General features: G+C 34.9%; 3 protein-coding genes across 3 annotated transcripts; all 3 read right to left on the bottom strand.

Annotated features, from left to right (window-relative positions):
- Nucleotides 1–1,489: 1,489 nt before the first annotated feature.
- On the bottom strand, nucleotides 1,490–3,146 carry LOC136804307 (protein fuzzy homolog). Its single transcript, XM_067061013.1, has one exon. The coding sequence runs from the start codon at nucleotides 2,862–2,864 to the stop codon at nucleotides 1,596–1,598; it is 1,269 nt and encodes a 422-aa protein (XP_066917114.1). The 5' UTR covers nucleotides 2,865–3,146; the 3' UTR covers nucleotides 1,490–1,595.
- A 559-nt stretch (nucleotides 3,147–3,705) lies between these two features.
- On the bottom strand, nucleotides 3,706–25,092 carry LOC136804317 (THO complex subunit 5 homolog). The gene is made up of 20 exons (XM_067061024.1): nucleotides 24,928–25,092; nucleotides 24,528–24,728; nucleotides 20,893–21,009; nucleotides 20,195–20,292; nucleotides 19,154–19,229; nucleotides 18,716–18,786; nucleotides 18,382–18,496; nucleotides 18,074–18,156; nucleotides 16,637–16,686; nucleotides 10,475–10,561; nucleotides 9,736–9,803; nucleotides 9,252–9,348; nucleotides 8,844–8,949; nucleotides 8,255–8,568; nucleotides 7,640–7,752; nucleotides 6,847–6,931; nucleotides 5,932–6,044; nucleotides 5,522–5,614; nucleotides 5,118–5,191; nucleotides 3,706–3,972 (listed from the first exon to the last, which is right to left on the bottom strand). The coding sequence occupies exons 1-20, from the start codon at nucleotides 25,069–25,071 to the stop codon at nucleotides 3,909–3,911; spliced, it is 2,169 nt and encodes a 722-aa protein (XP_066917125.1). The 5' UTR covers nucleotides 25,072–25,092; the 3' UTR covers nucleotides 3,706–3,908.
- Nucleotides 12,847–16,098, bottom strand: LOC136804442 (uncharacterized). Its single transcript, XM_067061149.1, has 2 exons — nucleotides 14,488–16,098; nucleotides 12,847–13,782 (listed from the first exon to the last, which is right to left on the bottom strand). Exons 1-2 carry the CDS (start codon nucleotides 16,096–16,098, stop codon nucleotides 13,057–13,059), a joined length of 2,337 nt encoding a protein of 778 aa, XP_066917250.1. The 3' UTR covers nucleotides 12,847–13,056.
- Nucleotides 25,093–25,430: the final 338 nt, after the last annotated feature.

The raw sequence follows: 25,430 nt of genomic DNA, 5'->3' as shown, positions 1-25,430 counted from the left end.
AGTCTTTTTCTATAAAGAGAACATTCCCAGTTCTCTAAGACATTTACACTCTTTTTCTTTTTATAAGAACAATTTTATAAGAACGACGAGGCTCAAAATCGCCGAAAAATAAGAACAATGTTTGGAATTACTCAATGTTAAGCAATTTATGGGTCAGTGTAGTAAAAATTGGGTATGAAGCTCAATTTCACCCTATAAATAAGAACAGGATAAGAACAATTTGAGGCTCAAAGTGCAAAAAAAAAATAAGAACAGCCTAGTCTCATTTCGACAAAAATTAGGCGTCACTTTGAAATAAGATTCGAAACAGCTCTTGCCAAAATTAGTTCTCCTTCTCCTTTTTATCAGTTCTCGAAGCAGTTTAGACCCCAGAGAAGGACGAATATAAACAAAGATACAAGATTGCATCAAGACTAAAAAAGCTCCGTAAAATTACTGAAAATTTTTTAAAGAAGGTGCGAGATTTACGATGTGTGATATGATTGATACCCTCTGAGAAAGTTGTACCTTGAAATGTCTATTATCATGTATCAAATCTTGGAAGCCCTAAAAAAAATTATCATATCCAAACTATTTCTGTACAATTAAAAAAATATATAGCATGATATAAATAACGTATGGAAATAAAAAGTATTCATTTTTAACACTCGAAAAAGGAACATGGGAAATTATGATCACAAAAACACATTCCCAAGTAAGTGCATGCACACTTTTATATAAAACCCGAAGGGCTAGATAGCGTACTTTGACTGAAAAGTGTGCCTTGGTTCGGTAGGAAATCCTACCTACAATGTTGGACAAAATATTTGGCAAAAACTTTTGAGATAAAATTTTTTTCTAAATTGCCCTAAATTGTCCCCTTCCACCCCCAAAAACAATGTTAATAGGTGGGAAAAGCCTTGCTATTGTTTACCAAGTTTTATCCAACATTCCATTGTAGGTCACGTGACATTACATTAGAATTTCAGCGTTTGACCAATCAGAACCTTCGCGGATTTTCGAAAATAATAGCAACAATATTTTTTGCGATATTCACTCTTTTTTGCTTGGAAAAGCTTAAGCACTCCATCTAGCCCTTCGGGATTTACAGAAATCTGTGGTGTATAGCTGCAGACAGGCTCTTTAGTTTGAGAAAATGTTTTCCATTGAATGTAGTAATATATATCTAATCTCAGGTCTAAAGCAGTACAATAGACTCTCACTTATCCGAACTTCTATTATTCGAATCTTTCTATAATTTGAAAAAAAATAATCAAGGCGAGAAAAATGGCTGATGTGATAGTAACCTAAAAAGGGAAAATAGATTACAGTACTTTACAAACCGGGTAAACCTTCACGAATCAGAATTTATAAAAAAATCGCGAGGATTTTATTTCGTGAATGAGCGTGATTATAGTCAGAAATTACCCTGAATATGCCTAAGATAGCAAATTTACAGTGTATATTATGCTAAAAATATTAATTTCCCATAGACTTACTTTTGCGAGACTCATTTACGTGAAAATGATTCAAGAATTTGCGAAAACGTTAAATTAAATCTCGCAAAAATGAATCCAATTAAAGTACAAAATCTAGTCTAGTATATATGAAAATAACTAAGACCTATCTTTAGTCAACATTTTCAAAGTCGCTTTAGTAAGAAAGCCCATCGAATAAGTTGGAACAAGGCGCGAAAACAATACATATATCTCGTAAGAAGCCGTTTTCAAGGCGTAACATTTATGCGTAGTGTAACATTGATACGTCTCTTTCGTTTCGCTTACGTTCGCTGCGCTCGAATCATCCGTTTCATCATCATTGTTTATTTTCAAAAAATTATTAGCGGACAGGTAGAAATCCAGTAACGCGTTTTTCCGGACATCCTTAGAACTCATTTCGTCCATGTCAATGGCCGTATTATTACCGTGAGTGTGAAACGATATCAAACTTTTTCCTTCTACCGTGTTTAGTAAAATCACGCTTATCACGTTATGATCAGGTTTTATTTCCGGTGGAAAAGAACGCGGTAACGACCGCAAGCATTCCCGTAAATACGGTACAAGCGGCAACCAATAATGGACGATTAGTTTGTTTTGAATTTCATGTAAAGAAGGTTCAGGGCCACAAACAATCGCAATTTGTACGTGATCAATTAACGTGACCGTAATTAAACGATGCGGGACGACGGGACTTCCGTTCGGTAGATATACCGGCGTATCTGACGCCGTCGCATTACGTAAATTATATACAACGTAAGACAGGAGTGATGTTTCTATAGTTTGTAATTGCCAGAATTTCTCCGTAGCAACCACTACACGTCCGTCAACGGTAATACAGCCGAATTCACTATCTAAATCCTCCGTAAAAGATGTTAAATAATTGATCAAAACGCTCGAATTACTGATGTGTAGGGTTTCAGTCGTTTGTGTTAAAGTGGCGGTAATTTTTGAAGGGGCTAACATGGCATCCAAAAGGGGCGAACACAATTTCATCTTCTTTTTAAGGCGTTCCACGTTATTGCTTTTTGTTAATTCAGTTTCACCGATGCTCATAATCAAACTCTTGTAAAGATTCTCTAAAAGCGTTTCCAAGAACCGCTCATTGCATTTATTCTCAAAAACCAATAAAATAAATTTGACAGTTTCATATTCTTTCCAAAACACGACCCCCGTCTCTGTTCGTGTTAGACCGCTCTCCACACCCTTGCTTTTAGCGAACATCTGCACTCCATTTAGTGACCCGATTACAGGGAAAGGTACAGTGGAGGAGTGCCCGATATTTTTTGAGAACAATGGAATACCATTGACTGTAAGACAATGGAGGGAGAATTTAATTAGCGAATCAGTGGATTTGATTCCTCCTTCTCGTGGTTCATTCGACTTCATTGTGAAAAATGTAAACCAATTTTCGATTCCCGTCTGTTTTATTTTAAAAATTTAATAATTCCATCTAACCTTAAAAACCGAACAAATTATACTTTAAAATTCATCCTTAACTAAGTTTGAAATTTCTCAGTGCTCAACCTGCACCAACCTCATTTTTCTTTGCCGCATTCAAAGTAATTGAATTTTTACTCTTTCTTTTATACCACACGTAAAATCTTGAGAGCTGGCAGTATTTCTCGCGCTTTTTTAATTGTATTGTCTGATTTTTTTTATTTTTTATTTTTTGCTGAAAAATAAAACAAACATGAATTAGTATAGCCAACAGAAAATGGAAAAACTGTTTTTGGAAAAAACTTTTAGTGTAATACATGAGTTGAGGATAGTATAGTCCGTCTAGATTCAACTGGATAAAGATTATTTACAAGATCTTCATTTACACCGCAGAAATTACAAAGGTGCGCAAAGAAGGTTTTAAAAGGTTCAAGTTTCTTGTTAGGATTGGGCTATTCCAGAAATAGTCTGTACCCCCTATGTTGGTGTGTGACGTCCAGGGTGGTCTGGTTAATTGAATGAATAAATCCAGGGTGGTCAGAAAAACGAGGTCGAAAATCCAGGGTGGTCTAAAAAAAAATTGGAGAAAAAAATCCGAGGGGATCCTGAAAAATAAAGAAAAAATCCAGGGGGTCACCTTTTAAAAAATAGACCTCATCAACATAGGGGGAACAATTTTTTCTGGAATAACCCATTATGGCAGTCAACTGAAGTGCCTTCATTTTAGCTAGGTCACTACTTTTGAAAAAAAAAACATTGAGCGTTGGAACAAACAATCCACACTAGACACTTTATAACGTTTCCCATACCATTTCTAAATCATAAAAAGTTTTAAAATCAAAAGTAAAAAAAAAAAAATCACTATCTCTTAAAAAAAACCTATTGGGAAAATTGTATAAAAATTACAATGAATTAAAAAAAGTTTGATCTTTAGGACATTTATCGAACATGACGTCACAATAATGTGGTTTCGACCGATGACCTTTATTCAGTTCAACGTTGGAGGAAATACCCACCGTCGGGGTTGTAACGGTATGGTCTTTGTCGGTCTCGACCTCTGTAAAAAACGAAGAAAAGATTAGCTTTTAGACTAAAACATATACGAACTATAAAACCCAACAGTCGAGTTTTAAAAAACAGACCAGCTAAAAATAGAAACAGAAATGTGATAAAAATACCGTAAGGTAACTTAATAGCGGTGCTATGTGCATCGAGAGCGCTAGATCTACTTTTCCTTTAATACTTGTGATGTAGCGCGCAGTGGACGTTAAACAAAATTATTATATACCTGTAGGCAAAAACAGCCGTTGAATAATTCCTGATATACCACGGCTATTATACAACGGTAGAACTTATTTTTCAAATTTTGCTGTCGTAGTTTGATTTTTTGTGTCACTCTTGTTGTTTTTCAAAGAAATTTGTCAAAATAAATCTATTGTCAATTTCATGAACAAATTTTATGACTCACAGTAATTTAAGAAAATTATTAAATTAAAAAAAACATTCGAACGTTCGACTATTCACATAACTTATGTTTGGTTTTTGGCTCTAGGTATAATAATAAAACATATATTCAATAGGTTTTCGTTGGTTATTGGATTTATCAACCCTTGGTGATGAATATTCAACTCGTCTTCGTCTCGTCAAATATTACATCACTGAGGGTTAATAAATCTCAAATAACCAAATTTTACCTATTCAATATCTGCTTATTATAACATTGTGATGACTTCTTTGCGGGTACCATTTTCACAAAAAGATGGCGGATATAACATAGTCCATGGATTATAAAGGTCAGTAATCTAAACAATCCTCTCACCCCGAAGGGCTAGACTCGAAATGAAACCACTTATTTCCCATCCAGAACGCCCGCGCGCAGATTTTACACATACGTCGGATTGAAGCTAAAATCTATCGACAGATTTAAAAAAATGCAGTCCTTACTCGATGGTCTCGCGAGCAGAAACTTTTTACATTTACTTTTGGTTTAGAAGTTTTACAGAATTCATTTTTGCCGAGAATTTTTCCCGAGCATAAACTTTCGAAAATGATGCCTTCAAAAATTATCAAAGACATTTACTGTCGCTTAAAGGGCTAAAATTCGCAAAAATCGCAAAGATTTCTGTTCGCGAAACTTTGTACGCATAAAGTAAATGAAAAGGTAAAATGAATTCCTTTGAGATGAAAAACATAGAAACATACCTCCGTTTTCTGGAATACAATCTTTCTTTGGTATCACTGCTCGGTCCAGTCTCACAGAAAATATCGAAACAGTACTAAAGAAATAGAAACCATGCAAATTGAAGTTGCTGTTAACGGTGTCGATGAAGTATGGTCGAACTTTCGTGAGTTACTATGTATGCGTGTGTGAGAATTTTTTGTTGAGAACATGACTTATTTTGCTCTAAAAATACGAATTTTAGAAGTGATTTTTAAATTGTAAGAATATTCGTGTTTCGCAGAATTTAATTTCGCAGATTTGTCACAAAACCGCGAGATTAAATTCCGCGAAAATTATGTCCGCGAATATTTCTTCCCGCGAGAATTTCTTAAGGTATACGGGTAGCCCGATCCAGTAGTTAGAGATCGGTGATAATAGCACAGACCTGTAAACGCAGCAACATGTTTGATAATATATCATTAGAATGTCCGTGTTCAAGCAACTCTTCTGCATAGCTGTTCACTTCGCTTTCAAGACACTAAGAGAATAAAAATCGGTTTTCGTTTAACATTTTTCTGCTACCTCTGTTGGACACTTGGTGGATTGAATACACAAGAACGAGGGGTCACTCATAGTCAAGAAGACGTTACAAAGCAAACCAGATCGACATTCTGTTTTCATAGGACCGGAACTGCTCCTTTTTCTTGATCCAATTAACGTTCTAAAGCCAGTATATAGACCCTTCCTATCTGTAACATAACTATACCGAAGGTCTAGAAAGAGGAGTATATTGCCTGGAGTATGACGATTCAAGAATTGAGGAGTATATTATAACTTCCTGGTGTTAGCACAAACCTTGAGGTCGGCATTATGGTTAACCCGATTTCGTTGATCTTTGTATGACAACAACAATAAAGGCGATTGTTTTGGGTAGTTTGTGTGAACCACTACCAACACTTTGATCACTTCTGTAAAAAAAGAAGAAGAAGAGAGAAAGTTAATTAATCGTTTAATATGAAAAATAATTATATATCTGAAATCAAGAGGCTTCAACTTGAAACAAAGTACTTCTACGTAACAAATACTAAAGTTTCTAGCACTAAAGGATAAAAAGTTTTTTCTTCTTCATTTCCTAAAATTGGGCTTTTCCAGAAATTTTCCGTACCCAAAATGTTGAGGATACCCATGTTTCGAGTCCCAAAGCCCCCTGGATATCTTGCTTAAAACTAAAGACCCCTATGGATATCATAGGTGTCCAAGTGGAAAGAAGGGTTGAGGATATCCATACATTTTGCCCTGCACCCCTGGTATATCATCTCCCTCTTATAAGGTTCTACCCCCTGGATATCCGATATGTACTCAACAGGGGGTACAATTTTCTCAAAAATTATAGTACTCTGTATAATCTTTTCAACGGTAAAGAATATGTTAGATTGGTTGGCGTTGGTTTATAAATGGCAGGCAAAACAAAATTAGGGTACACTTGAAGCGAATACACCTTTTCGACCGTAGTGCCCCCTAAACTCGACCAATACTTTTTTGACACATTTTTCTATTGTCTATAGATGCGAAAAAAGGACTGGGACGGTACTTTAGTCCGGCAGAAACAAGTTTCTATATAGACAAACCAGAAACCTAAAGCTGTGTTTCAAATAAAAAAGTTTATATTTAGCTTGGAACAAACAAGCTACCGACTCTTCTTTGATTTATTGTAAACTATAAACGCTAAAGATTTCAGTTCATGAAAGTGCATAATGGCTACTTTAATACCGTCTCGTGTAAATGCAGCTTTATACAGTATGCAATCTTCGTTGACAACGTTTAAATCTTCCAACATCTTGTGCTCTTCAAAATTCTATTGGTGGAAGAAAAGGGTATTGATAAATCTAAATCTCCACTTCTGATCCTTTTTTATATAATTTTTGAGTTTGCCTGTCGGTTGCCACATGGTAGCGTTATGTTCCTGATTTGCACTTGATTGCCAAAAAACAAAACAATTTTGACCACTTATGTTAAAAGGACATAAAAGTACTTGCGAAATTTGTAAACAAACTGCATGCAGCGGATACAAAATCAAAACAAATGTCACATGTCAAAATAAAAAATCAAACCAAATATGGCTAATTTTGATCGTTTCAATTGTTTTACAAGTTTGTTTTGGACACGTGAGTTTAATTGTTCTCTTTAATGACGCGTGGTTCGCGCAATATTTACATTTTACTACTTTTATGTCCCTTTAAAGTCACACTCAAGGTAAGGTAAGCAAATAACAAACAAGTCGACCCCCAAAATCAAAATAAAAAAATTAAGGTTTCGCCAAAAACATTAAAGATATTATTCGAACGTATCTTCTATTATTTGCTTACAAAGCTTTTTGAAACAAAAGAAACAGCAATTTTCTCTCGTGCGCGCATGGGGCGCGAAAACATTCATTGTTTTTTGTATTGTTTTTTTTATTGCTGACGTAAGCATGTAGGCGCGTCAAGAAATGAAAGCTTTTTATTACCGAATATTATCTTTAATAGAAAATGAAGATTCGGCAAAAACTTCAAAATAATTTTACCTGGAGATCTTCGTAAGAAGCATCAGTCCAAGACGACAACATGGATAAGAGTCTCTTCTTTGGTAAGATATTCTTCATGGACTCACTTTGAGGTTCTCTGATAGATAAACGTTCTAACGAAAAGAAAACTTTACCATATGAACATATGTAAAACACGTCTCGAATTTTCATAGCTCCGCTAACGTTTTGAGGCACATAAAACCGTTACCGTAAGTTGGTCTAATGTCGACATCCCACTTCTAATTTCAACATCCATTTTTTGAGATCGGAATAATAGGAAGGTCGGGATCACTGATAGACAAAGTGTACTTTCCTCCCTGATTGTTTAGCAAAAAAAAGTAATTTCCATCAGCGATTGCGACCTTCATATTATTCCTATCTTTAAAGAAGAGTGTCGAAATTAGAAGAGGGATGTCGACACTAGATCAGCTTACGGTGCGTGTGATTATTATGACGCCCGTTCCATTCCCCAGACTAAAAATCTCACTTTTCAATAACGAATACAAACACCTTTGATGACGACTACTTACTATACTGGGATTGAAATCTTTTGAAATTTTTTCTTACCAGACAGATATGAATTCACATGAATGAGAAAAAATGTAACCATATTACCTAGCGATGATACTTGTTCGTGAAGCGATAGCCGAGAGCGCACTCGCGACTTAATCGCACGCACAACCTTTTGGAAATGTTTAACACTGACAGCTGCATCCGGCAAAGAGCAAGTGATCTCTTCGTTAGGTAAGTAATTCAACCCGCATATCCATTGAACCCAGAAATAAGGTAGACCAAGCTTCGAGATGTGATTTTCAAAGGCTGATAACTTGAGACGTTCCATCTGGTAGGTGTTAGCCGAATTGGGAGATGTTTTGCCGGTATCCAAGCAACATAAATCTTGAAGGATATTTTGTGATGATAGCAACGGACTAAAGATGGTGGAGAGAGTAGCGGAGAGGTTGATTTAATGTAGACGAAACTCTGTGCTGGCAATTCTGCGGTACGAGCAGCCATTGGTGCCAATTCAACAATAATCGGAACAATGAAGAATAATAAATAACACTTTTGACAGCCAACGACGTGCCAATCCTACCAAAATACGTTACCCCTTCTGTGAATCAATGGTTGTACATTTTGATGGATATGCGCCATTTTTAATCAACAACAAACTAATCAAACCTTTTTTTTTTGGGAGGACACTGACCTTTTGGCGAACGATTCATACTTGGAAAGTAAGGTGACTTGGACGTTGATGGCATTGATTTTGAGTGCTGGATAATGGTGGAATGTCAACTGAACTTTGAATGCATCTAAAAATATGAATAAAGCAAAAGATTAGAAACTGTTACCCTTGACGCAAATGCTATAATAATTCAGCAATACTCATTTAACAATTTACTTTAAGTTAGTAACGAGAATCGATGCATTTCCGTTATTTCCTAAACTCCAAAACTTTAGGATACGGTTTTTTTAAGAATTAATATTGGGTTTTGAGGCCGTTATTAAGAGGAAGCAAAATTGTTTTTAGTAGTTTTCAAGGCGATTCACCAGTTCCTATCTATACAGCCTACTACGTATGGTGGGAAGACTTAAGGGTTTTTAAGGATGGAACCTTTTTCTTGTATTGTGAGTGAGATTTTCAATGGATGAGATTGTAACAATTTGTTTTGTTGTTCCTTCAAGCGTTCTTTATCTTTTTTCGCGTGTTTCTATGAAAGATAAAAAGTTAAGTCATGCAACAGATAAAAACTATAATGGTTTTCAACAAAAATGTCAGCAGTAACAAATGAAATTTTTTGAGGACAATTTTGTCATCTTATTTTGCACAGTTCGTTGCTTAAACATTATTTAGCACAATGTCTCAACATTGTGTGATTTGTTGTCCCAACAAGTATAGAAAGTCAACTTTTGTGGAAGAGGGCATAGTGATTTTCTAGTTTGTTATTTTGGATTTTCTTGATCTGTTTGACTAATCTGTTATTTTTCTACCTTTTAGACTAGATAATGCTCAAAGAAATGAGCGAAAGATCTCGTAAATGTATGGTGTTTTTCCCTGTCTGAAAAAGTACAATCAACTGGTAAAAAAATCGACTCACCCGACTGGACCCTCCTCGGTTTTCATCGATCTCAGCTTCCGTCTCTGTATCTGATATGTCACTTAATGCTGAAGATGAGAAAATTTTTTTTTACACAGTGAAGTCTCTTTAATACGAATTACAACATGACTCAAATGTCTCCTTAACTCAAACAAGTTTTATGGTCCCTTCAGTTAGCAATGCCTTAAAAACCTTACTCGGTAGCTCGAACAAATTTGTGTTCCCTGTGTGTGTTCGAGTTATGGAGACTACCCTGTATTACCCTGAGCCAAGCTTCGAAATCATGATATCGATATATATATGTGAAGAAATAAGAATTTCTGTCCAACTATATTCACGCAGGAGATCTGGGTGGCAGAGCAGAATATGCATTTCGTCCTTATTGGGATTCATCAACACTGCATATTGCACCCTGCTGGCTAGGCAGATCGAATTGCCTAGCATCTCACACCATAAAACTAATTGTGGCATAGACTGAAAGAAGAAGTGGACCGAAGGGGAATTCACTGGGGAATTCTGTGAATGACTCCTCTGGAGTCGAGCTTTGAAGAACCAAGAGGGAGAAAAGCCTCAACACTGCATGGTCTCAAAAAAGAATATATATGTGAATAAATTCATAGAATTTCTGTCCAACTATATAGTTTAGAAGTATCAAACCATGAACTATTCAAATGGAAACACAGCGAACAAAACCCACACACGATATATCAATCAGTTAGAAGGTTTTGACATTACTTACCATCATTGTCTTCAGTGACGTCATCAGAGAAGAACAGTGATTTGGCTTCCATGAGGTCACCTTCGATATCCATCTCAAGATTCTCATCTGGAAAAAAAACGAGATGAGATGGAGTTTTTATAAGATACTTCACTAATTGGTCATTTGAAGTAAAAGAGATGACGCGTTCTTTAGAAAAAGTAACAAAATTGTTTTATTACTGGCTAACGACCAACCAAATCACATAAGAGCTTGTAAAAACTCCCGCTTGTCCCAAAAAACAACATGTTTTTTTTTATACTTTATCTTCAATTTTAATCAATTCAGATCATCCATTATAATTACTTCGCCAAAATTGTGTCATCACCTTATTCATATGGACTGGAAAAAACATCATCATCACACGCTCATCACCTTATTCATATGGACTGGAAAAAACATCATCATCACACGCTCATCACCTTATTCATATGGACTGGAAAAAACATCATCATCACACGCTCATCACCTTATTCATATGGACTGGAAAAAACCAGTCGCGGGAAATTTTAGTCGCGATTTTTTCTTTCAGGCTGCTTTTCATGCCCACAAAGCATCCCTTTTGAAATCAATAAAATTTTAGTAAAAACAGCGGAAAACACTATAAAAAGTGCGCTTTTTTGCGACCAATGGACGCTGCTCTGCTTTTTTAAAATATAGCCTGTCTTTCCCTAAAGTAGAATTCGAAAGCAGATGAATGCTGAACTAATCAAAAAGAGAGGAAATGATACATAGCCATTCAATTCTTATACACCTGTCCTGTCAAGCAAGTGGAAAACTAAAACCCAATTCTTTCTGACTTTAAAAGTAAGAGCTCATTAGGAGTTAGTTCATCTAATGTTTTAAAATCACCAAAATAGAGACTTACACGCATGCGTAATTTGTCGTTCTTTTAAACTACACGCAGTTAATTCCCGTCATAAACAAAACTTTCGGTCGGGGTTGTGGACGGCGAAATATGTCGTTCTTTGATAGTTAGGGTTAGGGTTAGGGTTTGTCGTTCTTTTTGTCGCTTTTTAATAGTTATTTGTCGTTCTTTTAAGATGGTCTGGAAACGTTAGACGAACAGTCTCTTAGTATTCTAAACTATTTCTACTGGTTGAACACTTGTCAACTTTTAACTAAGAACTCAAATAAGGGAAAAAGTAGTAAAACACAGAATGGTTTTTAAAGGTGTTTTCTTTCAAAATGCTCAATTATTATGAGCATAAAAGAAATCTGCACCAGCGATGCCTTAGCTTTAAGCATCTTAGAAATATTTCAAAAAGTGGAAAAAATAGCTTGATTACGAAAATCTGGTAAAGTACGCTTATTTTTTGCATCCCAATAGTTCTTTTTTCCAGATTCAGGTTTCATAATATTTTGAACATTTTCATTTAAAATAGAATGTTTTATTGATAAACTTTCGGGTCTATGTTTTAACAACAAAACAAACTGGGAGAAACCGGACCAGATTTCTCTAAGTAACAAAAAATACTGCAAAAAATTAATACCTACCGGGTGACCCACGAAAAAGTTCAGACGTTTCCCGACGTCTTGAGGCCGTACAAATGTCCCAAAGTGCTTGGAGTTTTGATATACTTTGAGATACCCCTTTTTTACGTGGTTTTTACACTTTCCGAAAAGTGAATTTTGACTTTAAGAGCTCATAAGTAGAGAACAAGTTGGTCAAATTTAAAAAGTGATAGCTCAAATTTTAAGTTAGGATATCTTCTTTCCAAATATCAAAACTCCAAGCACTTTGGGACATTTGTTCGGCCTCAAGACGTCGGGAAACGTCTGAACTTTTTCGTGGGTCACCCGGTATTCATCGGCAAAAAATAACAAATGGTCTTGAAAGAAGCCTACAATGACTGGCAAAATTAATTGGCAAAATTAATGCTATCGAGGGAAGAACATTTAAAATTTACATAAGTAATATAAAAAATACCAAAATGGATGATACCTCTAAAAAAATCTAAATCGGATAAAAAAATCGCAAAATACAAATTTCAATTATTTTTAATTATTAATTAATAAATGTATGACTAAATGTATATTTTTTTGTATTTTATGCGAATAAGAAATTTGCCTTTATACCTACCTACCTAGCTTTTAAAGTTGTTTAATCAGAAATATAATTGACTCGTCGACCCATGACAAACTTATTTTTGACGTTTTGAGACTGGAAATTGTCATAAATTGCGTTGAATATTTCCTTTACCTCAAAGTAAGAATATCTACTCTTTAAATTTACATTGTAATTATTTTAAAACATTTCGAAAATAAAAACTAAAAAGATACTTTTACGGATCTACATGGTTAATCAAGAGAAAACATAAATTTCATTATGATTCAGTCAATCACGAGTGAAGCTAGCAAGCCAACTTAGCTATTAGTGTTGTGCTTAAATAAAAAACACCAAATCAAAACGTTGCAATATGTGTGTCATAAAATTAATTACTCTCGTCACTTTCATCCATAGACATGCTATCGTCGATTCTTGGGTTAAGATTTCAAAGCTTTGTTTCTCATTTTTACCTAATTATATATATAGTCAAAAAGGGTACATAAAATTCATTGCTCTAGTCACTTTCATCAACAGACATGCTATCGTCGTCTTTTTTCACCACGATGAGGTTTGTGGTACACCGTAACATATAATTACAATCACGGTAAGCTATACTATTATAGTCATCCTGCTCAGCAAGAATAACTGTGGTCCATTCGAACCCTAAAGATGCAAATTTATCAATAATCAAAACATTTCCATCCAGAAGAAATACGTACGGATTTTCTCCTTTATCAAAATCATTTCTATTATTATGATACGCTTTAACATTCTCGTTTGACTGATTTAAAAGTTCATAATAGTCTTGCACATCAATTTCATCTGAAACAATCACAAGGATTCCACCGTTCGTTCGCTTTCTGGCTTCTTTTACAGCATCTTCAAACAAATCCACAAAGATGGGTTCACAACCACCTGGGAAGTTACCAGGAGGCATTACGATACCTTCTTTGTATTCATAATCTTTCTCTTCAGCAAATGATTTGGTTGCTTCGACAATTTGACGAGAATTTCGAAAATTCTGTTCGAGATTGACCAGGGTAAAATTTGCCGTCCATTCTCGGTGACTTCTCCTGCCCAAGGATAATGTTGCCGGGACGATCCATAAATAATCAACGAGAGACGCCAACTCCTCTGTCCAGTTCTGCCCCTTTAAGTAAACGTTACATTCATCGAAAAAAAGCGCTTTAATATCACGTGATTTGATCTTTCCAAGGAGTAGAGGGTATCCGTCATCATCCTATCGACAAAAAGAAATATTGAATTAAAAAGATAATGCAAAATTCCTGGTCTATTTTCGTCTATTCGTGTTGTTTGAAAGTATTCTGCAAAATTCCTGGTCTATTTTCGTCTATTCGTCTTGTTTGAGAGTATTCTGCAAAATTCCTGGTCTATTTTCGTCTATTCGTCTTGTTTAAAGTATTCTTAAAACTATAAGTCAAAAGTTGTTGACACTTTTTAGCTGTTATTAAAACAACATCCAGCTATAAAAAACGATACAAAATTAGTAGCTCTACTACTCTAATAATACCAATAATTATTGACACTTCGCGCAAATTAAAAACAAAAAAATCACGAGTGCAATTTTCGAATCGTACGCGTTAACACGTGATTACGAGCTAATCGCTCGATGGGTTTTTTCCGGCTATGAAAGAAAACTACACTGAAAGTATTTTTTTTCTCTTCTCTCTATGTTTTTCTTTTATTGTTGTTAATAGTTTTCCTTTCTCACAAAATGAATTTCGAATGAAATTGAAAAGTTCGACAATAAAACGAAAGAAAACACATTTAGCTCTTTTTTGCAAACATTGCTACCTTATCGAAGAGTGTGATTAACGATTAACGGCTCTCTACAGAATGCAAATAACGATTAATTGCTCTCTTTGAAGGCGTGCCAAATGAGAAAAAATAACCCATCGTGCGATTAAAAAGTTAAATCACTTACCAGACCGTCAAAATGATCAACAAATATTCCATGATTCTCTTCTAGGTCCTTCTTTAATCGTTGAAGTAGCATGGGCCTGATCTCTTTATTGATATGTTTGTGTCCAACGACGTACATGACCTTCCCGTTCAAATCAGGTTGTTTATTCAGCATTATGGCTTTATGCGTGAGTAGAATACTTTTTCCTACACCAAAATGCCCACAGATTAGCACTCTCTTGTAGCGTGGGTCATCATTGTTCATTATTGCTATTTGTTGGTTGGAGTAGAATAAAATGTTGTGGCTGGTTGAAACATTTTCGATTGCGTTGCTGGTGTATTCGACCCATGTGGAACTTGTAATAGGTGCGAGTTGATCTTTTTTCGAAACATGAATAGCGAAGACCAAGATTTTGAGAAGACCTTTTACTTCATCTAAAGGATCCGGTGTGGATGTTATTGGAACTGTCAGCAATTTATTGAAAATACTTGTTAGCCAGGCCTTGAATTCAATTTCAGTGGTGATATAATGCTGGCTGTTGAGTGAAAGATCGTCTTTTTCGACGCATACCACAGGAAAATAAGTCCAGCCAGATATCAATTGGTCTCCTAGTCTCTCCTCAAAGATTTGATGATTCGATTTCAACTGCTTGAAAACTTTCTCATCGACAATTGATCTTTTCAGCTCCACTGAAATAATGAGTTTCTTTTTCCAAGATATGATTAAACAGTCAGTTTCTTTGTGCATTTTGTTTTTCAAATTTGTCAAAAATGTAAGCGATGAAAGAACAACTGTATCCTGAAGAATGTCATCTTTCAACAGCAAGAGCTGGTTATGAAACCAATGTTCCATTTTCTCACCGACTTCAGATAATTCCAATCCGAAAAGCCATTGAAGGTTGGAATCCTCACTGGGTGTTAGCTCAATCATTTGCTTGATCTTCCTTCTGAGGTGCTTCGTAAAAAGGTTTTGCAAGAGAAGTGCTTTCAAGGTAGATGATGGAGAGGGGAGCAATGCGATTATACTTTGAAGAAAAATCCCAAGGTCTGACGTGGTTGATGGTAGGATTAATTGGTCAGTTTTCAGTTCTAGAATAACCAGGTACAGAATTTGCAGGTTTAAGATCCATTGGTCATACGCCTTTTTATCGATACCATCGATAATATTTTGGGTATTAATAAATGTTTCTAGTTCCCTGGTTAGCCAATACGTTTGAGAGTTTTGTTTCAAATTTCCCAAAAGTCTTCCAATGTCTTTTCCAACGTCATAATCAAGGATAGCAGTAGAAGACTTTTTGTACTGATTCGAAACAAATGTGGGGGGTATGAAAACACTTGCATGTTCACCTTTAACGAAGAGAGAACTGTCTCCATACTCCCTTTCAAGAATGAAGTCGGCTGCATGCATAGGATTTGCTGTACAATGAGCATTCCCCAAGTTGAACTGTTTCGCTTGTCTCTCTGATGTAGCTTGACTATCATTGATAATTTGACGATATAAAGATTTTTGTGGAGTACATTTTGAAGGGTCGATTAGTATTGGTTGCAATCTCATAATATTTGCAGCAATACTAGCTAAATTCCCTTTATTTGTAGCACACGCGATTCTCTGCTTCTTTGCTCTGCTAGCCATTTTAATTTTCATCAAAAATCAAAGGAACATAACACACGTACATACAACAAGATATTCATGATATGCACTACTGGAGAGTCTTCTGAGAATTTTCATCCAATACGTCACTTAAACAATAGAAAAATTGGTGAAAATTCTTGGAAGACTCTCCATCGTTGTACATCGTGATTAGATAAAAACAAATTAGCTTACGGTTACTATCACTTTGTTGAAGTATTTTTTATAAGAACAATTAATGTTTGGCAAATAGGTTCAGAACACTTTACTGAGCCTGACATCGCTTTAAAAATTAAGGACAACTAGAGAACATGCCAAGAGCTTACTATAACCTTTTAAAAGGTAAAATCGTAGACTACTACAAAAGAACAACGGAAGGCTTCTTTAATATATAAAACTTTGCAATTGAATAATTTGCGGTTCCAAATAACCGTTCATGTCAAATTGTTGTAATTTGATTCTTTTGTTTTTGACATCAATACCAAAAAATTACTTTCACTTTGACAGATCTATTACGTCACATGATAAAATAAGTGCTTACCGCAAACCTCTTTGTAGGCTTTGGCTTGAATGTAAAGAACGTACAAAGGTCTGAAAAAGATTGTGAAATGAAAATTGATGAAATCGAAAAATCAATAAATTCTGAAAGAAAACGAGTGGACAAAATATTATTTTACTATTTGAAGGGAGAATTTTCTCCTTAAAGCTATACGTAGAGACGGCATACGATTTCGCCAAAATGGAAACACCATTTTTGAATACAAATTTCCAAAAATATTAGGCATTGAATTATAAAAGTTTTATACTAGGGAGGGAAACTAAAAACTATCAGACTGTCTTTGTGCAAAATTTCAAGTTGTATTTCAATGTGATGCTTGAGATGTGAAAGAATTTCTAATGCCATAGCTCATTAAAATCCCTTCCTATTTAAGAAAGTTCTTATAAAATTAACACTATATCACTTGAAATAAAAACAAAGCCAGCTGATAAAAAGTAAATAGCACACGTCTCACATATTTTCTCTTTTTTCAACCAATCAGAAAAGCTCTTTATTTAGTTTTGGTTGTTTCGAAGTATTGCTTTAAGGAGAACCATCTCCCTCTATAGTGTAATCATAATTAAGATCAGTGATCATTTTTTCAATAGTCAATCGGTAAAAGTGTAGGAAAATGGGGAATTTCCCCGAATTCTGTATATTGTATGTAAGCAACATAAGAGACTTTTGATCCAACTTTTGGCTAACCTACAGAATATTCTTCTTTGCTCACTAAAAAGATAACGCAAAGTTCGGTTTGTTACGGTTAGGCAACATTCCGTGTCCACACACTTTTTTCCACAAAACTCTGAATGTCTCTGTGGTGGAGCGTAGCTGTTTTTAGCATCCAATCTAGCTCAACTATAAAGTGTACACGTTACATTTAACGCACTTTAAAAAAGAGCACTCCTGCGCTTTCTCGGATTTTGTCTCAGATGAGACATAAAATCTTGCTAGCCGAAACAGGCCGACACACGGCAATTTTTTCAAAATATAAAAAAAAACGTCTGTGGGCGGAGTGGTACAGGCTAACTTTTGGCTGGCAAAGGCCAAATATTTTAACAGAATAAACTGAAAGTAGTATTACTGTAATAGTATCCGGTGCCCGAGAAGGGCAAAATATTTATTATTTTGTTTTTAAGGAAAAATTTTATAGGAACTTTTTTTTCAGGGAATATTTGTCTTTCTTTTTGTAGAAGAATGTTTCCTCAGCTATATTTCTTAGACTAATAAATGAAATGGCAGCTTTAGGAAAAAGTCCCCCAAATATGATAAGATTTCCTCTTTTAACAAAAATAAAAATGCAGAGAGAGAAAGGGTTACACTTTATACTTGAAGGAGGTGGTGGTCATCCTACTTGTGGGTGGGGTCTTTACTTTACTCCTCTAAAACCTTTGCCTGTTGATTAAGGCTATTGGGAAAAATCACAATGGCTACACTAACCTTGCCAGAAATTGTGCCTTTTCTTGAAGGATAGCTTCTGCTTCAAAAGGAATGTTCATATATTCTTGTACTGGCCTCGACGCCTACAAAAAGAACCATCGTTAGAGTTAAAATGATGCCTGTAAACTAAACCTAATTTGTTTCTTTCAAAGTAACTGTGACAAATTTCCCTTGGGTGCATATTAAAAATTAACCAAAATGACCAAATGTTTTTTTGAAAAATTTTTTGGAAAAAAATCCTTGAAATAGCTATGAACATATCCTAAGATGAGCATCCTAAACAATTTGACCAGAATTGAAAACATTACTTTGAGAATTTGTTCAAGCCTTGGCTTAAGATTACTCAAATAATCAGCTTTTTGATTGATTTCAACTTCAGTCTTCTTCTTTTGTTCAACAAATTCACTTTTGGAGACATTTAATCTGAAAAAATTGAAATTTGTGAAAATTGAAAATAGTGAAAGGTTGATTATTCTAACATTGCAATTGACAGTGAAGTATAAATAAATGTTTTTTTTTATAACGTAATATCCACAAGCTTCTATAAAATTGATGCAAGGCATGAAAACAACATTGACAATTAAAATAGGATAAAAAATAATATAACCAAAGCAGAACACAGGGCAAATTATGAAGCCTTACTCTTTCCTCTTTTTCATCTCAAAATCTAATCTTGCCAACATCTGTTGATGTGGGTTTTCTTTGGTGATTGCCTTGAGAAAAGGAGAATGGTGTTTAAAAGAGTGGAGTTCTCATTTTCTGAATAAAGTTTGGTCCTTTTTCAAAGAGTTTATCAACCTAAATGTTTAAATAATATATGAATTCGAGTAATAATACATGAATGAGGTTTTCATTTAATATCAAGAGTGAAAAATCTTGACCAACAATAGTGTTTGCACCAATAAAGTATAAATATAAAGGGCTAGAATATAATCTTCAATCTTTCCCCGAGAAAAAGAAATCATTCAATCTAGAATTTCTTGATTTCCACATGGTACTTTTTCGAAATCCGTCCTTTGAACAAATATTGGGTTAATATAAATGTTTTATTGAATTGTAAAACAAATTGTTTGTTATTACAGGTTGACTGACGCTTTCTGGAGCTTCTTCGTAAAACTTGTCCAAATCAACCAAATCAAGCTCTTCATCCTTAGACCTGAGAAAAGAAGAGTTTGAAGGTGAAAAAATAAAGAAAACAAAAGGTTTATTGAACAATACAAAAAGAGTCCCAATAGCACACACCGTTGGTGAATCTAAAAATAGACATTGATTTTTCTGTTCTGACCGAAATTCAACCCCATCACCCTTTGCGTTTATCACACTTGCCCACAAATTATACTCAATTACAAAGAAAAAGTAATAACTTTCACGACTTTCGAGTTAAGACGAAAAGGATCGTGGGATTGAGTTTCGGTCAAATGAGAGAAGTAATAATCATGACGTTTGCATAACGAAGCGCTATTGAAAAGGAGAAAAATTTTGGTGCTATTGCATTCTACGATCCTTGCAATTTCTCTCGATAGAATCAATCCTGTTTTTCTTCTTTGAGTAAAAAAGTTTCCTGTTTAAAAGCATGCGAAGAAGATCCCAGGCGGAGTCATAACAAAGACTTTTTAATTAGTACAAAATGGTAATAGATGCCCATTGAGTTTCAAGTCCGAAGAGCTAGAGGCGAGACTCTTGGATGGGAAATGAAACCACTTATTTCCCATCCAGAACGCTCACGTGTAGTTTTTACACAAGCGCCGGATTGAAACTAAAATCTAACGCTAGATTTCAAAAATTGTAGTCCTCCAAAACAAAGGAACCGCTCCGTTGTCATGATTACGGCGAGTTCTATGCGCATTTTGGATGGGAAACAAGTGGCTTCAATTTCTCTTGCCTGAGAAGGGTTAAAGTTTCGCCTCAAGCCCTTCGGGCTTGATACTCAGCGATTAAAGAGAAAAACCAAGGGTAAGCGGAACATTGAATTGAACCCATAGCCTTGCACACAATAGCTGAATGCTCCACCCAACAACACGATAGCTTAAGGTGAGGGTAATAATGAGGATATCATTTATCGAAATCAGCAAAAATCATACTCCTCATGGAAACAAATAACAAAACACATATTTTTCTTACGAGAAATTCATGCATTTTTGGATTTCTTTTTTCACATGCATCAATTCATACAACAAATTCTGTAGATCCAAATGAAGACCATCCACTTTTTTCTTCACCTAAAAAAGTGGTTTTGATAAGTTTACCATAGTTAAAACGTTGTTGCTAAATTGTAGCAGCACCTGAAAAGCGACCGTAGTGCAGTAATAGACAGACGAGGTGGAGTTTTTATAAGATACTATAATAATTGGTCATTTGAAGTAATAAAAATGACGCGTTGTTCAATACCGGGCCGAATTATAGCGAAGAATTCGTATTTAGTAAAAAAATAGCACTTGATGCCTCTCAGCTTGATGCTCAGCAATTAAGAAAATAATCAAAGTTAAAGAGTGGCACCCCCTACCTCGGGTAGATAGCTAAAGAAAGAGAACGTTTTGGGTCGCCTCTGACTGCAGTCGCAGACTTATGTACCTGTAAGGTTTTAGCTGGATCCCAACATAGGGGATAAATTATGATCAATTCCATCTGTTTCTTTAGGCCTTGGAGAGATTGATTTAAGGGGAATGGGAATTGTGATTCACATTCACAGACCATATTCCAAACCACAGTATGACTATCTAAATTTTCATTGTTAGAATAGGAACAGAAAACTTCAATTGAGATATGAAGATTTTAACTAAAATATTGAGGCCTTGTTGCAAATTCAAAACAACTCGCACCTCTTGTGTTTTCTCTTTAGCAATCTTTCCTCTAACTTGAGTGAGTCTGTTCAATTTCTTTAGATTGGTAGTGAGCAGTGTGGCTTCGATCCTTTCATTAACAATCAACTCCTTATTCTGAGAAAGAAAAAAAAATTATTTAAACAGTTCCAGGCCATATTTTAGACTAGCTAATAGCCAAGGCTATGATGCGCCCGTTGCAATGTTTTTCTGGGAAACTGACGTCGGTTAGTGATAACCAAGGAAACAAAAAGCAAATAATTCAGTTTCTGTAAACCATTTCAATGACATGTTAAATGAGTCTAGAAAGTTGCAATAAAATTTGCTTTTTTAAGTTTTATTTATAAGAACTGCAAGGAAAATGTGTAAAAACAAAACAATATATAGTTTTCTTAAAAATCACACAAGAAGTTTTCTTTGCCACTCCTTTATGGTACTTGTACAGGAAAAAATAAATTTAGCAGCTTCCAAGTGTAGAACACCTAAAATCAATATACAACAACAGAACAACAAAAATCAATATTTTTTTTAAAACATAATTCACTCAAAGTCATCTAGAAGAAATTTAGTTCAGTAAAACATAAATAAAATATAAAAAAAAGATAAAATCGATTATCGATTGCAATCAATGAGTAATCTATAAAATATTGATTGCATTGATACATAGTTTATTGAAACAATTGTGAGTATATATAATTATCTATCGATTGTGTTAATGTACCAATTAGTTATTAAGTCAGTAAAAATCAATAGGTAATCGACGTAATGTACTTAAATTGATACTGATCGACTGCAATCGATATTTAATCATAATGGATTATTTATCAATCATAATCAATAATCGCACCATCTGGATTTTTGTCCATAATTTGTTGAAAAATACTTTGGTCTTACTTAAATCAAATTCCAGTAACACTTTATCATAATAAATGATCTAAAAGTTCATCAAACCACCCATTGTCTTGAATAGCAAATCGCAGTGGTGAAAAACTCAAACCCATGCATCAATCGCAATCGCAATTAATAACCACAAGAACTGGATTTTGTCCATAATTTGTTGAAAAATACTTTGGTCTTACTTAATCAAATTCCAGTCACACTTTATCATAATAAATTATCCAAAAGTTCATCAAATCATCCATCGTCTTCAATATCAAATCGCAGTTTGGTGAAAAACTCCAAGGCGACAATCAAAAATATGTTCCGTTTGCGTCAGCCGACTGACCAACTTGGCAGACAAAAATTCCTAGTCAGACGAGTCAGAAAATTGTCGGAATTTTTCATCAAGCGAACGAATAAATATTAAAAACTATATATACTTTGAAACCATTTTCCAAAAAAACCGACCAAATTTACTACCGACCGACCGACCGACTCGATTTTAAGAAGATTTTTGACGCGAACGGATCATATTTGCGATTGCCGCCCAACCCATGCATCAATCAATCGCAATCACAATAATTAATAATCGCAACGTCTGGATTTTTGTCCATAATTTGTTGAAAAATACTTTGGTCTTACTTAATCAAATCCCAGTAACACTTTATGATAATAAATGATCTAAAAGTTCATCAAATCATCTATCGCATCATCGTCTTAAATATCAAATCGCAGCAGCGGTGAAAAAAAACTCCAATGCATCAATTGCAAATCGATAATCGCACCGTCTGGATTTTTGTCCATAATTTGTTGAAAGATACTTTCATCTTACTTAATGAAATTCCAGTATACGATCTAAAAGTTCATCAAATATTGTTCATCACATTATCGTCTTCAATCGAATTGCAGTGAAAGCCGCCATATTTGGTGAAAATTACTTCTCTCTTCTTCTTCATTACATTTACATAGGAAATGTATACATTAGGATACTTCATCCAATAATCCATCCATAACTTTCTCCAAGCCCAACAGGAAAATATGTTTTTTATTGCAATCAACCATCGCATCATCATGGAATGTCATGGAATCATGCATAACAACAAACCAAAACAAAGCAAAAAATAAGTCTCACTTTTGGTAAAAAATAGTTCATAAAAATCAACGAAAACTAGAGCAAATAAAGTCTTTACACGATGCAAAAAAGCATGTCCCTGATGCAAGAATTAATTTGCCAAGTTAGAGCTAATTCAAAAAGATGAAACTTGCAATGCCAGCATACAAATGATCAAAAACACTATCGCTTCGGTAGCCATCTTGAATAACCTTTTAATGAATCCGATCGGAAGAAAGATAGGAAATCGGGGAAATACTACGAAAAGTAGTTTAATCGAGCAAGGCCTTGTCTTTGTTAACATTAACATGCGTAAAAAAAACACAAAATAAAAAATGAATGATCGAGAACAAACATGAATAATCGAGCCGGAAAACTGAATCGTGAGATTTTCCCTAGGTACTCTTCATTAAGGCGCCCTTGACGGGCGCAAAAAACAGGGAAGCATCTGTTGATGGCTAAAAAGTGCACTTTTTCTAACGTTCTTCCACTAAAAAAGCTGTTTTTACCAAAATTTTAGTGATTTTTGGAGGGGAAGCGTCCCATAACGGGACATGAAAAGTGTCCTGAGTTCCATGTTTATTTTAAACAGTGCTGTCATTTTTTCTTCTTGTTGTTAGAAAAATGATGATGATCCAGAACACTAATGGAAGTAGTACAATGAAGTATAAGCCCGAAGGGCTAGAATCAAATCTTTAACCTTTTCTAGACAAGAAAAAGTAAAGCCTTAAAATATACACTGTATTTTTTATTACGGATTGAATTTTAGCGATTTCTTTGTTTTAGAGTGGTATATTTTTTGAAATCTAGCTATAATTTTATTTTCAATCGATCCGAAATTTGTATAAAAACTACACAGAATTTAAGTGGCTACAAAATCCTACCAATGTGATTCGATTCTAGCCCTTCGGGCTTATACTTCATTGGAGTAGGGTCAATGAAGATAAAAAATTACATCATGCAGCATTCTATTTCTAGTTTGTAACCCTTTATAAGCTCATCAAAATGTTGAGTTATTTTGGGAATAGAGACTGTATCATTTATAAAGAGTGTGATTGTATTTACAGGCCTTAACATGAAAAACTTATTAGACCAATCACATAGATGGCGTTCTAAGGTAACTTTGAACGTCATGATCACATACCATAAATTTAGATAATAGGAAATTGGGGATCTAAGGGTACCCCATTCCTTATCACACATTACTAAAAGATTGAGGAGTTCGATTTGCCACCTGGCGAGAATAAGCCCCTCAGAACTTTCTTAAAATGGAATGGAGACAAAATTTTCATAATGGGCTTTTCCAGAAATTGTCTGTACCCCCTGTTGAGGATATCAGATTTCCAGGGGGTTATCGATTTTTGTTCAAAAGTGGATATCCAGGGGTTAACAATTTTTGTTCATAGTGGATATCTAGGGGGTTAAGTATCTACAAGTGAGCGGATATCCAGGGGGTGTATTTTCAAGTAAATAAACGATATCCAGGGGTAAGCATCTTTATTTTATAAGAGAGGATATACAGGGGGGGGGAGCATATTTTTAAGAGTGGATATCCAGGGGGGTCTTTACTAATAAAGTAGGATATCCATGGGGTTTGATACTTCGAAAAATCAATATATTTCTGGAAAAGCCCAATTATTATTACCGTTTCATTATCTTCTTTCTTCAACTCATTGATCTTTGACAATCGTTCTTCAATACTGGTGCAAGTGTTTTGAAATTCTGTTACATCTCTTGCTGAGTCACGTGTTTCGGCCTCGGTTTCTTCTAGTGAAATGATTCTACGATCCAAACTTTCAACTTTTCTTTCAGCATTGTTTGGCTCAGGTTTTTTATCAGTTTCAGTCTATGAAGAAAATTTAATCAAAATCATTTAAAAAGTACTTCACTACTTCACTTGTGAGCTTGTATGCTACAAAATTGAGTCAATATTTGGTCATAATTTTGTACAGAATGTGAAAATGGACCAAAACCAATGCACTGGAGGGTTTACCCCCATGATTCACTGAAAAGGCTTGCAGTATGCAGAGCAAGTGTTTATATACCTTTTTCAGTTCAGTTTTCAAGTTTTCACTGATTTTCTTTAAGTCATCCACTTTTGCGGTTTTAGTTGGTACAGGATCATCGGAAATACTTCCTCTGGAGCTCCTCCTCCTTGTCTCTCCTTTTGTTTTTGTTGTGTTTTTCATTTTTCTATTATTTTATAATTATCTAAAGAAAGGAGTATAAAGTAAGTAAGTTTCCGATCACAGTTGAGGGCGACCCAAAGACTCCCTTTTCTCTAGCTGTCTACCCGAAGGTAGGGGAGGGCGCCACTCCATTCCTTGGATTTTACCATTTTAGAGGAGTATGGAGGATTAAAGATAACTGTAGAAACTTATTCAACTTTTATTACATTTTAAAAGGGTGGGGATTCACATCCAATGGTATAAGTGGTTCTCATGTTACTGTCATCAGAGGGTATAACTATGTAAGATATTATAACCTCAATTTCATAAACAGAATTGTGACCAAAGCCTTCCAATAAGGAGCCTGAGACCTTAATGAC

Source organism: Clytia hemisphaerica, unplaced genomic scaffold (assembly GCF_902728285.1).
Source record: "Clytia hemisphaerica strain Z4C2 unplaced genomic scaffold, Clytia hemisphaerica genome assembly, whole genome shotgun sequence".
Lineage (NCBI taxonomy): Eukaryota > Metazoa > Cnidaria > Hydrozoa > Leptothecata > Clytiidae > Clytia > Clytia hemisphaerica.
This window is presented reverse-complemented; position numbering and strand designations above follow the sequence as displayed.

What these genes read in the sequence shown, in the direction of transcription:
- LOC136804307 (XM_067061013.1), bottom strand. Translation starts at nt 2,864, where the DNA reads ATGAAGTCGAATGAACCACGAGAAGGAGGAATCAAATCCACTGATTCG.
- LOC136804317 (XM_067061024.1), bottom strand. Translation starts at nt 25,071, where the DNA reads ATGAAAAACACAACAAAAACAAAAGGAGAGACAAGGAGGAGGAGCTCC. An exon ending in TGAAAACTGAACTGAAAAAG is followed by an intron (nt 24,729 to 24,927) that starts GTATATAAACAC and finishes TTTTCTTCATAG; the next exon opens with ACTGAAACTGATAAAAAACC. An exon ending in ACTCACAATACAAGAAAAAG is followed by an intron (nt 8,950 to 9,251) that starts GTTCCATCCTTA and finishes TCATATTTTTAG; the next exon opens with ATGCATTCAAAGTTCAGTTG.
- LOC136804442 (XM_067061149.1), bottom strand. Translation starts at nt 16,098, where the DNA reads ATGGCTAGCAGAGCAAAGAAGCAGAGAATCGCGTGTGCTACAAATAAA. An exon ending in TTGATCATTTTGACGGTCTG is followed by an intron (nt 13,783 to 14,487) that starts GTAAGTGATTTA and finishes TTTTGTCGATAG; the next exon opens with GATGATGACGGATACCCTCT.